This window comes from Microtus pennsylvanicus, chromosome 4 (genome assembly GCF_037038515.1).
Source record: "Microtus pennsylvanicus isolate mMicPen1 chromosome 4, mMicPen1.hap1, whole genome shotgun sequence".
NCBI classification, from domain to species: Eukaryota; Metazoa; Chordata; class Mammalia; order Rodentia; family Cricetidae; genus Microtus; species Microtus pennsylvanicus.
In genome coordinates, this window is record NC_134582.1 from 64,051,522 (window position 1) to 64,065,717 (window position 14,196).

Genomic DNA, 14,196 nt, shown 5'->3' on the forward strand with positions numbered 1-14,196 from the left:
ATGGAACTTGGCTGTAGTCTTTGCTTGTCTCAGTGAATCGATGTGAATGGAACTGAAAGAACAGGTATCCGTTCCTGTGTGAGACAAAGGACTTCGTAAATTGGGGTCATGCAACTCTGGAATCCCAGCACTCAGGAGGCAGAGGCCAGAAAATCAAGAACTTAGGGTCGCTGTAGCCTATGTAATTCAGTTGAGGATAGCCTGAGCTGTGGGAGACCCTGTCTCTAAGAACATAATATGGATAACAAATAAAAAAGCTTTCACTTGTATCCTTGAGAAACATGAACGTTGACTGTACGTGCACCCTGTACTTTGGACGTATTTATCACTTGCCAACACGGTATCGTATATCATCACAACCAGACAGCAGCATCAATTATATGGGAAATGGAAGCTGTTTTTTATGCCATGACTTCACTTGTCATCCCTATGGAATGTTTCTTCAGAACGAAGGAAGGTGGGCTGCAAAGGAAGTGGGCTTCCTCAGAGATTGTTCCAGTGTGGCTTGAACACGCCCAGTTCTCTTTGGAAATGTACTCTAACTTTCCTTATCTGTTGAGATGCAGGCTTGTTGGCACTGCATGTACGAAGTGCTGACTTTGCCTAATGTTTGAGCCAGCCCAGTTGTGACTGACATGGATACAACCCAGTTATGTCTGGCATGGATACAACCCACTTATGTCTGGCATGGATACGACCCAGTTATGTCTGGCATGGATGGCATCCTGAAATTGTTTTGATCATGCCCATCCTAAGACATTGATTTTTCTTACTTAAACATTTTCAAGATGCATGTTTGTTCCCATTTGGTAAAAATTTATAGTTAGAAAACAAAAGTACATAATCTCCCTGAGGAATAGGAATTATCAGTTTTCACCTTTCACTAGTATGAGTTCCTGGGATTCTACAACACATTATGGGTATCGATGAAGATGCCCAGAATTTCCTTCCTTCGAGTATTTGTCTAAGAGTAATACCACACTAAGGTCCCAGACCCGGAAGTGAGCAGTGTAACTGGCAGCTGAGGCTCCCAGGTGTGAGATGCATTTCTAGTTGAGTGTACAGTTCATCTGGGCAGCTGGTGATAGAATTCTGGTTGGTATATGAAGATAAAAACCATTCACAGCTGGCAATGAGGGATGATGGGAGCTCATTAGAAGGCAGGAAGCAACGTTAGCACAAGGGGGTCAAGGTTGAAAGCAGATGTACCTGATGGCCCAGTGTCTAAGAATGGTGAGGTGGAAGGGAAGGTTAAACAAGGAGATGCAGGGCAACAGCTCACCATATGTGGTTCAGCTATGCCTCCTTCTCTGAGGGGAGGTTTGGTTCAGGGTACCAAACTCCAAGGATGCTCAAGTCTCTGACATGTAAGTGGCCTATTACCTTCTTTTCATGAAGCCTAAGCATACCCTCCTGCATGTTTTACATAATCTCTAGATTGTAAATTCTTGCCCAAACATGCTTGCTCTGTCCGTAGTTGCACTCTCGTGCTTGCAAAAGACATAGGATGAAAGTCTGTACACATTGAGGACCTCAGTGTGAATGTGGCTGTTTTCTTTTGGGACTCTATTCTCCCTGCTGTTGGTTGAATTGGCATAATTCTCATATGCATAACCTGGAGTTAGAGAGAACTAACCTTGGTCTGTGGTACGAAGATAAACTTCCTAATGTTTTGGAGATGGCTCAGCTAATGATGTGCATTCTGTGAAACCATAATCACCCAAGCACAATCTCCAGAAGGCATGTACAAATGCTGAGAGTGATGATTATGTTCATCATTCTAGGCCCTAGGAGGCAGTGGCAGGAGATGCCTGGGGCTCACTGGCCTTCCAGCCTAGCCAAATTGGCAAATAAGAGATGATACCTCAAATTCCAAGCTGTCTCCTGGAGAATGGCATTGGAACTTGAGCTCAGGTCTTTGTATCTATGCGTATTGGGTAAGTCACACGCAGATGCATGGGAACTCGTGCACACACACTGTATGCAAACGGCCTCTGTGTTTTCAAACGGCTGCATTGTCATTTAACCAAACCCAATACATGTTCTGGCCTTAGCTGTGCTCGCCTTGGTGGAGTAACCCAGCATGTGTACTCTTTTCCAGTGAAATTCAGCAACTGCAATCAGAAAAGGAAAGTTCAGTATGAAAGCAGCGAGCCAGCGGATTTCAAGGTCGATGAGGATGGCACGGTGTATGCTGTGAGAAGCTTTCCTCTCACTGCAGAGCAGGCGAAGTTCCTGATATATGCCCAAGACCAAGAGACCCAGGAGAAGTGGCAGGTAGCCGTAAACCTCAGCCTGGAGCCAACCCTAACTGAAGAGCCTGCGAAGGTATGGTCACAGACACAGCTTTGCGGCTGATGCTTAGCAACTAGATTCATCATTCTGACAGACTATCGCTTTAATTCTTACCATATAAATGGATGGCCAGTATTTCCATTTTTATCAACCTCAGACTCTTTATCAGTACTTGGTTGTGTTTCTAACATGATAACCTAAGTATTTTGCAAGCAACCAGAAATTGCCTTGGAGAGGTTTGTTTATATTTTGAGATTTATAATTGAATTCAGATCAGAAGTAGGTTCTGTTACATTTCTAAGATGCTTTACAAGCTGTTAAGTATGACCACAAAATAAAGACATCTCTGGGAGATGTCATCCGTCCAGTTTATGAGGTAGGGGGTGCGGATGTACGGTATGGACAGGAAAGTGTTTCTGGAGACAGGGTTGAGTATTGTTCTAGCTCATGAACAAATCGGAGGAGCATGAAATATTCACCCTGCTGCTTTAGAAAGCTTTAGAGGGGCGTTATACTCCCTCTCGCCGAAGCAGTTGTGAGCCGGGGTGGAATAAAGGAAATGGGTTTCCACAGAAAACTGCTGGGCTCAGTAAACGTTTATTGGGCACTTACTCTGTACAAATACCCACATAAGAATGTTACATGAGACAGAGTAATATTTTCAGAAATCCTATGCCGTTTATAAATACCAGGTTCTTTGAGTCTATTCAAACAAAGATTCAGGGGCACACCCATATATGTTGAAGGCCATGACTTTGAACTCTAGGCATTATGTTTTGTATACTACAGTCACAGATAAGAACACAGGCCATCCTGATATTACTTGTGAATGCATTCATTCAGACAAGAATGAATATGCTAGAAAAATATTTTGCTTTTCTCTTATACTAGAGTTAAGGCTTCAGATCATGCAGAATACAATGTATGAAGTCATTGACTGTTGCTAGGACTCAGTCCACTTGAATGATATATAAAGTAGGAGGCTGGTACCTAATGGGGTGAAAAGATGCGTCTGTTGTTGGCGCTCTGTGCTCCAGCAACCTGTCTTGGATGTTTGCACAGAGACAGGAAGGGCTAATGGCTAAAATGTCCACAGACGTCACGAGAAACAGAAGAAAATGTTGACACCTAGCAGAGATTAATGCCTAGTGTGCAAAGTGGGTCATTTACTGCATCCATCACAGCTGACATAGGTTTAGAATAATTACAGCATTAATTCTGTGGGATTTAATAGGGTCATAAATATTTGAGACATTCTTTAGCGGTATATATTAAACTTCTCTTGGAATTCAAATTATATCTCTGCACCTCGAGATGTGAGTTTAATGTACAGTGGGAGCGTTACCTGAACTGTGGTCTAAACTAATGAGAAATATATAAAAGGGCGCTATTAAACTTTGTTTAATATTAACTACTCTCAAAGAAGGTTTATGGAAACGGCAAGTAGTTTACTCAACTGGACTATCTAATAAATTGTTTCTAATTCAGTTCACAGTGACTGGTGCAGCCCATATGCACCACGGCATTTGCAGTTACTGAACAGGAGCGAGGAAAGAGCCTCCTGAGATTACTTTTTTGCATAAATCACTGTGGTTCCTCCGCACATAGGTATCCAGTAATGTTGATTTGATCGTAGAGAATGAATGATCTTCCTAGTCCTCAGGAATGTTTTCTTGCCGTTTAATGCAAAGGACCCACATGAAATTGAAGAAATAATATTCCCCAGACAACTCGCCAAGCACAGTGGTTCCCTACAAAGGCAGAAGAGAGACTGGGTCATCCCGCCAATCAATTTACCAGAAAACTCCAGAGGACCGTTTCCTCAAGAGCTTGTCAGGGTAAGGAGTGAGGAGCTGTCATTTTAATTATTTTGTGGCTAGGAGACATTAGAGATGGTTTGTGGCATGTAGAAATACAGTTGAATCTGAGTGGAAGTGGAATTCGTAAGAAGCCTCCTTCGCTTTCCTTTGTTATCTCTTGGATTATTTATACACACAACTCTCCTAGGTCCTGGGCACTGAATGATAGGGCTTTTGTGAACCCGTGAACCCCAACACCACCCCATCCCTCCCCTTCCAGCTCTCACTATTGAAAACATAGTCTTATCCAGGACATTTCATGTTGATCTCTGCCCTCCGAAGATAGTTTGGGACAGAGGAGAAAAGAAATAAAGGGCAATCATTGCTAAAACTGTCAGCACCAAGTGCACTTGCAGGGTTTTTTTTAAGGGAAAAATGATCTCTGGTACCATTAACAGAATCCCTGGGGTGGTGCAAAACTCGAGCCTTTCAAATCTGAGAAGGAGAGTTCTGCAAGAGTTCTGCAGTTACTTCCACGGCATACCGTCAGACATGAGAAAAATAAGTAAAGTCAACAGGGTATTATTTACTTGAAAGTACAATAATATTGAATCATCATATTCCCATTTATTAAAATGCAAATGTTTCTATGATTATTTTAGTACTCCAACACATACATAAGAAGCTGTGAGCTTTTTAAATAAGTCACTTATTTGTGTTGTATATCCTATCCTAATGTCTATTATATAGTTCAATTTAGCAATGAGCATAACCCCAAATAGAAATGCTTTTTATCAACACTCATAAAATATTACTGAAGAACAGAGTTATGCCCTAAGTTAAGAAATATCTCTAGATCAAATGGCTGGATTAATTTCCCTTCCCTAATACATAAAGATCCACATTTATTATTGCTCACCCTGCCCTTTCTCAGTCTCTACTTCTCTTTCGTTTTCCATTTCTCTAACCTGCTCTGCTCTGACAGGATGTCCTTTTATTAGGAGTATCAAATATACCCAAAGAACATCCCCGAGATGTTTTCTTAGAAAAGAGAATTGCAGCCTTCAGTACCACCTGAAAACAACATAAGAAGCTTTTCTTGCACTGAGTTAGTGCAATGGAAGCAAAGAAATCTGATGTCCCCAGTAACAGAGTCCCACATAAGGTTCTTTCAAGCTGTGACTAAACAATTATTATTTCTTACATCTCTAATATGTAAAGACAATATGATTTTTATTAAATTAGACACTTATTGCTGTGTTGTAAATATTTTATCATGGCAATTTTGTCTAAAAGTCGACACTGCTAAGTTTTGGCATTTTTTACAACTCCCAGCTAATGCTTATTTAGATGAAAGGGTTACCCCAAGTCTTTCTGGGGATAGGTAATATCTCTTCTTAAGCCTACCACCAAGAAACAAAGAATAGAATTGGAAGACGACACAGTTGTAGAGTGCTTTCCATACAGCACAAGGACATAAGTTCAGATCCAACCTGTAACTTCAGGGCTGGGGAATCAGAAGCAAGAGCCCTTAAGGCTTGCTGGCTAGGCTGTCCACACAAATCAGTGAACTCCAGATTCACAGAGAGACCCTGCCTCAAAGAACAAAGTGGAAGTCAAATCCAGAAAAGGCCCACATGTATGTATGCATGACACATACAACACACAGAGAGAAGTGGAGGGGGGGTGAGAGGAAGGGAAAAAGAAAAGAAAGCAGAGGAAGGGAGAGGTCACTGATACATGGGTGTGGGTGGGGGTGGGGGTGAAGCAAGGATCTGAAGAGTGGTGTGTCCCAGTAACAAACGTGCTATTGTTTTCTGCTTACGTGATCGTTTTCTTGATCCGCAGATCAGGTCTGATAGAGATAAAAACCTGTCCCTGAGGTACAGTGTCACTGGGCCAGGAGCTGACCAGCCTCCTACGGGCATCTTCATTATCAACCCCATCTCAGGGCAGCTGTCAGTCACCAAGCCTCTGGATCGCGAGCTGATAGCCCGGTTTCACGTAAGCTTCCAGCCAGCTACTGAGTCTGTGGCTGCTCTTCAGAATGTGTGTATGTGTGGTTTTCCATTGCCTCGGGACACTCCCATGGTTTCAACACTGAGGTTTAACACCAGAAATGGATCTGCAGGCTTTCTGCTTCCTTTAATAAGCATGTTTATGAAATCGATGTATGCTATGAAACAAGTCATACCAAAATAACATCAAACACAGGGAAATGGCCTGAGACACCATCACTTTTGACATGCCAGTACTTGCCTTCGTATAAATAAATGGCTGAGAGAACCCACTCGAACAGGTTTGGATGGACAGAATCAGAGCAGCAGTATGGAAACATTCAGACCACAGATTTTTAGGTGTCTAGTGCTCTAATCACAGCAAGCCTGTTTGTAATTCATGGTGAATCTCCTTTCAGACTGCCTCTTATTATTTTTTTCTCTTATGAAGAGCTTTTTTCAATAGGGTGTCCATGCCTAGTCTTCCTATATTTTCTTTCTTTTATTATTTCTTCATAGGCATCAGTTACTTCATATTTGCATCATGAAGTTCATTTAAGTACATGTATGACGTGAATTGTAGCTTTCCAGGGATGTTGATCAGGGCCCTCCTGAACCTGAGCTCCTCATCATCTCAGGTTTTGTCTATCTCCTTTGCTTCTTGTATTTCAAATGTTTAGCCTCCACGGAATGATTTTAACAGAGAGAGTTAGGATCTTGACACAGTTTGGCTTTGCCCAGCCTATTAACCAACACCATTTTTGCATTGCCATCTCCAGTGGTCATTAAGCCTTCCCCCATGCATGATGCTACTCGATTCTGAATTTTCTCACCAATAACATTTAAATTCCTGCACCGGAAGAAAACTTTAAAATTGCTGGTGTCTTACAGTTACACTAGATTCTCCTTGAACTAAAGAGACAAGCCTAGGGAAAGTTGAATACATTTTGAGTTCTGTGACTCAGAACTCAATCATTACCTTGATTATTTACAATCTTATTGTTTTAAAATTCATGAAGGAACAACAGATAATAATTTTTTATTTTGTTCTGACATACAAAAATGGAAATAATACTTGGAAGTCTTTGACAAAGACTGCATAGCTGGATTGAGGTAGGACTTAATACTCTAGTTAGGGTAGTCTCTATTGGTGATGATCAACACAGGAGCAAACACTCCAGTGTTTTCCTGCTTGACTTTTCTCATCATCTAAGATCCTGTGGTGAAAATTCAGCAAATAAATATATTCAGCCGAGACCCAAGCAAATTGTTTCTCAAATGCTTTCTATGTATGCATTCAAAGCAACACCAGCAAAATAGAATTAATTACAGAATTGCAAGTATTTAGAGTAATTGGGATTCATTATTTTACATAACTGTAATTAAATTTCAGTATTAAGAATCTGTTAATGGAATATATTGTGTTAAATAAATCAAGAAGAAAATATCTTCAAAAGGATTGAAAAACAGTAATAAAATTTACATTGTGTTATGTCTTTAGTAATCTAGAAATCAAAAGGATGTCTTGATACTGCTTTAACTGGATAAGGACATACCCTAAAGTAGCCTGCAGCATTGGAGGTCATAAGGAAAGAGTGAAAACATCCCACTTAGAAAGAAATAGTACAGTGGATAGCCTTTGAAAAAGATGCAACCACTGTTTTCTAGAAGATTAAGAAGATATTCATGCCAGAGTAGCAGAGTAATTGTATTTGTTTATGGTGAAGAACAACAAGATTTCTCAGAGAAACACTGATACTATCCTCTAGGACTGTGGTGAGGAATGTCTTATACACACGTACTCTCAATAACCTTACAATTTATTTTTTTAAAAAGGTGTCATTTAACAACAGTACTGTACTTAACAAATAGATATTTTCGATCTGGACACAGCTGGCTTTGGACCTGGGCTCTGTCCACCGAGAGCCATGGGGCAGTCACCATGCTCTGGTTTTTGGTCTTCTAGCTCTCTCTCTGGGAATCAACTAAAAGCTGCATACTCAGCACGAGTCCTCACCTAGAGGATGGGTGGCTTTCTGCTACTGGACTCTGCTCATATCAGAGCGGGGACAGAGGGGAACCATGCGTGTCTGTCCTCAGGATGTTCTTGCTGCTGTGGAAGCATGGTGACCACATGTTGGGTCATCTCCCAGACAGATCTTTAAGTGGCTCTGTCCTCTGGTTGCTTTTGCAGTTGAGGGCACATGCAGTGGACATCAATGGCAACCAAGTGGAGAACCCCATTGACATTGTCATCAATGTCATTGACATGAATGATAACAGACCTGAATTCCTACACCAAGTTTGGAATGGGTCTGTTCCAGAAGGATCAAAGCCAGGTAAGTTAGGACAGTAATAGATTATGAGTTAAAGAAGTGTAGGATGATAGCCCAGCTGGTAAAATACTTGCTGAGCAAGCACAAAGACCTGGGTTGGATCTCTTATCACTGAATAAGAACTGGGCCTTGGCATGGTGGATGACACCGACAATCCATGCAGTTGAGAGGTGGAAACAGCAGGAGCATGAATTCAGGGTTATCCTCAGCTATATGTTGAGCTCAAGGCTAAACTGATCTACCAAATATTTCCTCAGAGAGAAAAATATTTGTAACTGAATCTGTGATAGCAGTAAGAAAAAGAATGTATCTATCTTTTAATATTATCTGTCATTCATGGTGCTTTTGAAGCAAATGGAAGCAACTAAGGGGAAAACTGAAGAGGGAAAACAGCTAAACATCTCTTCATCCCTTGTGGTTTCTACCTTGTTTGAAAACAAGAACCTACAGAATCTATAGTAGCCTTTCTTTGCTTTGTAGTTGGCATAGCGAGAGTCACTTGAGAGAGACTTTCAATGTACAGAGTACAGATTTCCTCAGAGGGGACAGAGGATCAGAAAAAGCTACTTGGTGCCTGTAACCAGGCAGTGAAACCACAAGCAAGGCAGGGCTGGTGACAGCTTGACACACTGGGTATTTACTTCCAGAGTGCCCTGCCCCATATCCTCCACAACCCTTTTTCAGCTATCGTAAGGAAAGTGGCCTGGCCTTGAGGCAGCCCTTGCCGAAAGCCTCTTGCCATTGTGAAGTGGTTGACATTTCAGAGTCTTGTACTGAAAACTAAGGACTTCAATCACAAATTAGCCAGGCCAGAGAGGCCTATTTAGTCTGAAAGCCTAGCAGACCCAAGCACTCAGTCTGTAAAGGAATGAAAAAAAAAATAAATGTTTTACCAGCCTTTGTGGGCAGATTTGGTGTTTTGAGAGATTTAATTATTCTGTTTTATAAAATATCACCATTTAAAGATACATATGCACTTGTACCTTGGCCTTCCCACCAATGTCTGCAGGTTCCTAAGGCATCAGCTAATTTGTGGGAAGAAACAACTCTGCCTTAGACTGTAGGTCCAAGTGTTATCTATATCCTCCAAGATAAAGAGAAGTATGTGTGGGGAGCAGCTGGAGGGCAGAGAGAGGCATAGAGGGGACTCTGCCCTCTGTGGCTCCTTCAGACTCATTTTCAGACAAGGTATCCTCCAGTCTCACACATTTTAAACGACAGTATAATGAAGGCCTAAAAATCAGACCGAGCCTTACTAAAATGGGTCTTGTGCAGCTGGCGAGATGGCTCAGTCATTGAAGGCACGAGCTAAGCCTGAGGGCTTCAGTTCAATCCTTAGGACTCACTTGGTGGGAAGAGAGAACAGACTCCTGAAAGTTGTCCTCCGAGCTCTACATGCATGTTGTGGTGCGCGTGCGCACACACACACACACACACACAAACACGCGCACATATGTGCACACACACACACAGATAAACATATAAGTAAGTAAATAAAATGTACCTCATGGAAATATCCTACAATATAAATAAGCTTTGGACATTTTGACTACAGAAGTTTTATTTTTAAGTATCATTTTCCTGTTTGGTTATTTCAGACTTTAGCTAATCTACTCCTTTACAAGTCTTGTTATATGAAATAAGCCATTCAAGCTATATCTATTCACATCCAATCATGAGTTTCTAGTTAAACATCCCATGAATGGAAGTCTCTGAGTGATCACTATAAGGAAAAACAACTCGGGGTGCACTTCCTGTGGTTAGAAGCTCCCTTGCAGGCAGTCTTGAATTTCCGGGGTATACTTCCTGTGGTTGGAAGCTCCCTTGCCCTGCAGGAGCTTTAGTCTAGCGGGGGGAAAGAAAGGGAAAGCCAGTCAATTGAAATCTATGAAATAAAGTTTCTAAACTAAGGAAAGTGTGGACATGCTGCTTAATCAGACAGAATATCTTGTTGGAAAGAACAAGTTTTGAAAAGATATTTGAATAATACAGCTAAGCCATGACCAATTCTGGGGTGAATTCCCTACATTCCTAAAGTAAGCCCTGACTCTCTGTTTCCTATAGAAGACAGAGAGAGAACATTTTCTCATTCTGTTCTAAATAGTTCTCACAAAACAAACTAGTCTAAAAGTGACTGGGTTCTCTTAGTGCCTGCTTGGGTAATCTGATTTACATATTTAGCTTTTACAATATTCAGTGGGTTAAAGTCCCCAGGCCAGTTACAGTCTTCCTCGAATCTTAAGAAACATAACGGTGCGCAATGCTGAGTGTCTGCCCAGTGTAGCAGAGCGGTACTGCCTAGCGTGCTTCCTTCTGCCCGGGACAGTGGAATGGGCTCTTCCTGTCACATAGCTTCCCCTCAGAAAATGACCTGGGCACTGGGAAGAACTACCCCCAGCAAGCTCGGTGGAACCAGAGAGAGGAATGGGTGGCCATAAAACAGTTTTGCAAATAGTATCTGTATTTCTTGTTCGTTGCATCTATGTAAATTAAAGTTGGCCATGAGCCCTTTGGGGATCATAGACTAGATTTGTTTTCTAGGTATGGGAAGAATTGAGTCTATAAACATGTGTATTTCTTTTTTTTTGTTTGTTTGTTTTATTGGGGTTTTTTTTTTTTTGGTTTTTCGAGACAGACATGTGTATTTCTTAATTCCTTTTTGCATCTAGTTTATGTTTGTTATGATGACATGTATGGGCTTGGGGATGCACATGCATGCCAGGCCAGTGGGTGTCACTCTTCAAGAACAGCCCATTTTACCTTTTTCTCGGTCAGGGTCTCTCATTGGCACCAGTTAGACTAGGCTGGCTTGGATGTGTAGTGAGTCCCAGGAATTGCCCGTGTCCGTCTCCATAGCACTGGAATTACAAGCACACACCTCCTAGAACCCTTGTCCTTATGCTTCCATGACAGACATTCTACCGACTGACTTCTGCACTGCCATGTTTGATTATTTTAAAAAATAGTTTTTTTTGAAGGATTTAAACATTTTTGTTGCATGTGAAAAAGTGGGAACGAGACAGGCAACATAGTAAGGATGCCTGATTTGAGGCTCCCTGGAGTGAAGGATGACCTGCTCTGTTCACCTCTAGGGACTTACGTGATGACAGTCACTGCTATTGATGCAGACGACCCCAATGCCCTGAATGGGATGCTGAGGTACAGGATCCTGTCGCAGGCTCCCAGCACCCCGTCACCCAACATGTTTACAATCAACAATGAGACTGGGGATATCATCACTGTGGCAGCTGGTCTGGATCGAGAGGTAAGTTGACCCCAAACTGTCCTGAATGTGTGCATGTCTTAGAGGCAGCCGGGGTGGATGCAAACTCTCACTCCCATGCTCAGTTCCACTCTTGGTCAGAAGTGGGAGTTCTCACAGAACTTCATGTCGTAAATGCTGTGTATACGGTATAAGTTAATGTCAGCTTCAGTGATACATCACTAAGTTAGGCCAATACTCTCTTTTTTCCAATTTTGGAGGTTTTTTTTTTTTTTAAAAAAGATTCCTCCTATTTTTGTTCATAGTCAAAGGTTTTCGTGGGGAACCAAGCTAGACATCATAGTCAAGGAATATGTCTCTGAATTCATTTTCAGAGACTACGAATAATGTGCCTGTGGTTGTGTGTCTGGGGTTCTGGGAATTGCCTGGTGGCCATGTTGCAAGGCAGTTATCATCTTTCTGGCACTTGCTTCTGACCTCTAAGAGAAATTACTTTTCAAGTCTGAACACTGGTAACTGTGTTAATTCTACTGTCGAGCATTTAAAGCTGGTGATGTCGAGAATCACACTTGTGGAATGTATGTTCCTGAAACACCAACATTGACCACATTGAACACCACTGTGACTCAATGTGAGAGAATATGCATATTCTGGTAAAGTGTCAGGTGGATGCGTAGTCCTGAGCACTGCGTTTTGCTCATGATGTCCCATCTGAAAGGGCCTTTTGAGCCTGTTTTTCTAGACATTGAACACTTTCATCCTCCAGCCTCCTTGTGCCTTCTGCTAAAGCTCTCTCCTCAGGAAACCTTCACACCCTTTCTCTAGTCTGTGTCCTGGCAGTTGTCTTACAGCTTGGCAAGGTCATTGACCATGCAGAATCGTTGTTCAAGTGAATTCTCCAAGTACCAACACCTGGAGAACTGTGGGTTTCAATTTCCATGCTGAGTCAGCTTTTGCTGCAATCGTATCTCAGATTATGTCAAAGAGAAGCATCATGTCCATCATGATGTATATCCTTGAGAAAGAATGGGGAAGTTGGGTTTGGTACTTTCTCTGCTCCAGTAGTGTTCACATGAATTGAAGAGAAGGCAACGTGGCTGCTAGTTACATAAACACTATAATCAATTAACAGAACCAATCAAGATGAATTCATTTATGTCTGTGAAGTCTACTTAAAGTATGACCTGTGACATTTTATCCATTGGCTTCCACTGTTGGTATTTCTTTCTCTAAAGGTGCTTGGCCTCTGAAAATGCTCAGTAATCCAAAGGTGAATTTAGTTCTTGTGGTGCTTTCAAAGTTCAGGGCACTGGAGAAATGGCCCAGTGGGTATATGTGCTTACTGTGCTGGCATGAGGACTCGAGTTCGGATCCCCAGATCTACATGAAAGGCCAGTCATTGCACGGTTCCTGTAAACTCAGGACAATGTGGGCACAGCGACTGGGGAATCATGGGACTTGCTGACTGCCAGCCTAGCTCCAGGTTCTGTACAGACCCTGTTCCAAAGAGTGAGGTGGAGTGCAGTGGAGTGGACACATGGCGTCCTCCTCTGGTCTAGATGGAGTGGAGTGGACACATGGTGTCCTCCTCTGGTCTAGATGGAGTGGAGTGGACACATGGTGTCCTCCTCTGGTCTAGGTGCAGTGGAGTGGACACTTGGTGTCCTCCTCTGGTCTAGGTGGAGTGGAGTGGACACTTGGCATCCTCCTCTGGTCTAGGTGGAGTGGAGTGGACACTTGGCATCCTCCTCTGGTCTAGGTGGAGTGGAGTGGACACTTGGTGTCCTCCTCTGGTCTAGGTGGAGTGGAGTGGACACTTGGCGTCCTCCTCTAGTCTCTACAGGGCTGTGTGCAGACACACATGTTTACACCTCACATACTCCAAAGAGAAAAATAGGAAAAGATGGCTAAGTCACAGTCAGAGTATTTCCACTCTCCCAGTGTGTGCTATTCCTACACACCCATGAACTCAATATGAATGCCATACGTTGTATGAGATTACCAAGTATGTTTCAGTATTTCCTCCCCAGGGTAAGGTCCATCATATCAAGAAGACCTAGTGCAGGTTGCAGATGTAATATTTCTCCTTCCACTCACACATCCTCATGAGCTACAGAAGTCTGGACTTCAGTCAGCTTCTCCCTGAGAGTTCTCTCGTATTTACCCTGGCCATTGCATGACGAGAAAGAGCCATAAGGAATTAAAGGCAGTTTTCCTTATGCAGACCAACCATGTTTAAAAAAATCAGAGAGACTGTATTTAGCTTCTAGGATAAAGCTCGAAGTGGGGTGTAATTGTAGCTAAGCACATCCACAGTTCACACGGAAAGCCATCCAGCACCCTTGATAACACTAATGCAGAACTGGATGGACACTGTGGGATCATGGGTTGGATACGATATGAGGAATCGCTTCTTGACAGTGGAATTATTAAAAATCAACAATGACTTACCAGAGGAAATTATGGAAAGCCTTCCTTTTTCTGAAAGTCATTTCTCTAAGAAAAAAAATACATCTATCTTGGATGGTTTATGGTAATTCTGCCTG

At 42.3% G+C, this 14,196-nt stretch overlaps 1 protein-coding gene across 1 annotated transcript in view; it reads left to right on the top strand.

Moving 5' to 3' along the window:
• Cdh2 (cadherin 2) overlaps positions 1–14,196 on the top strand; it is a 229,742-nt gene that overhangs the window by 166,773 nt on the left and 48,773 nt on the right. The window contains exons 3-7 of the mRNA XM_075969253.1: positions 2,102–2,328; positions 3,987–4,133; positions 5,943–6,098; positions 8,286–8,430; positions 11,520–11,692. Coding sequence (XP_075825368.1) covers positions 2,102–2,328; positions 3,987–4,133; positions 5,943–6,098; positions 8,286–8,430; positions 11,520–11,692 — 848 coding nt within the window. The remainder of the gene's footprint in view (positions 1–2,101; positions 2,329–3,986; positions 4,134–5,942; positions 6,099–8,285; positions 8,431–11,519; positions 11,693–14,196) is intronic.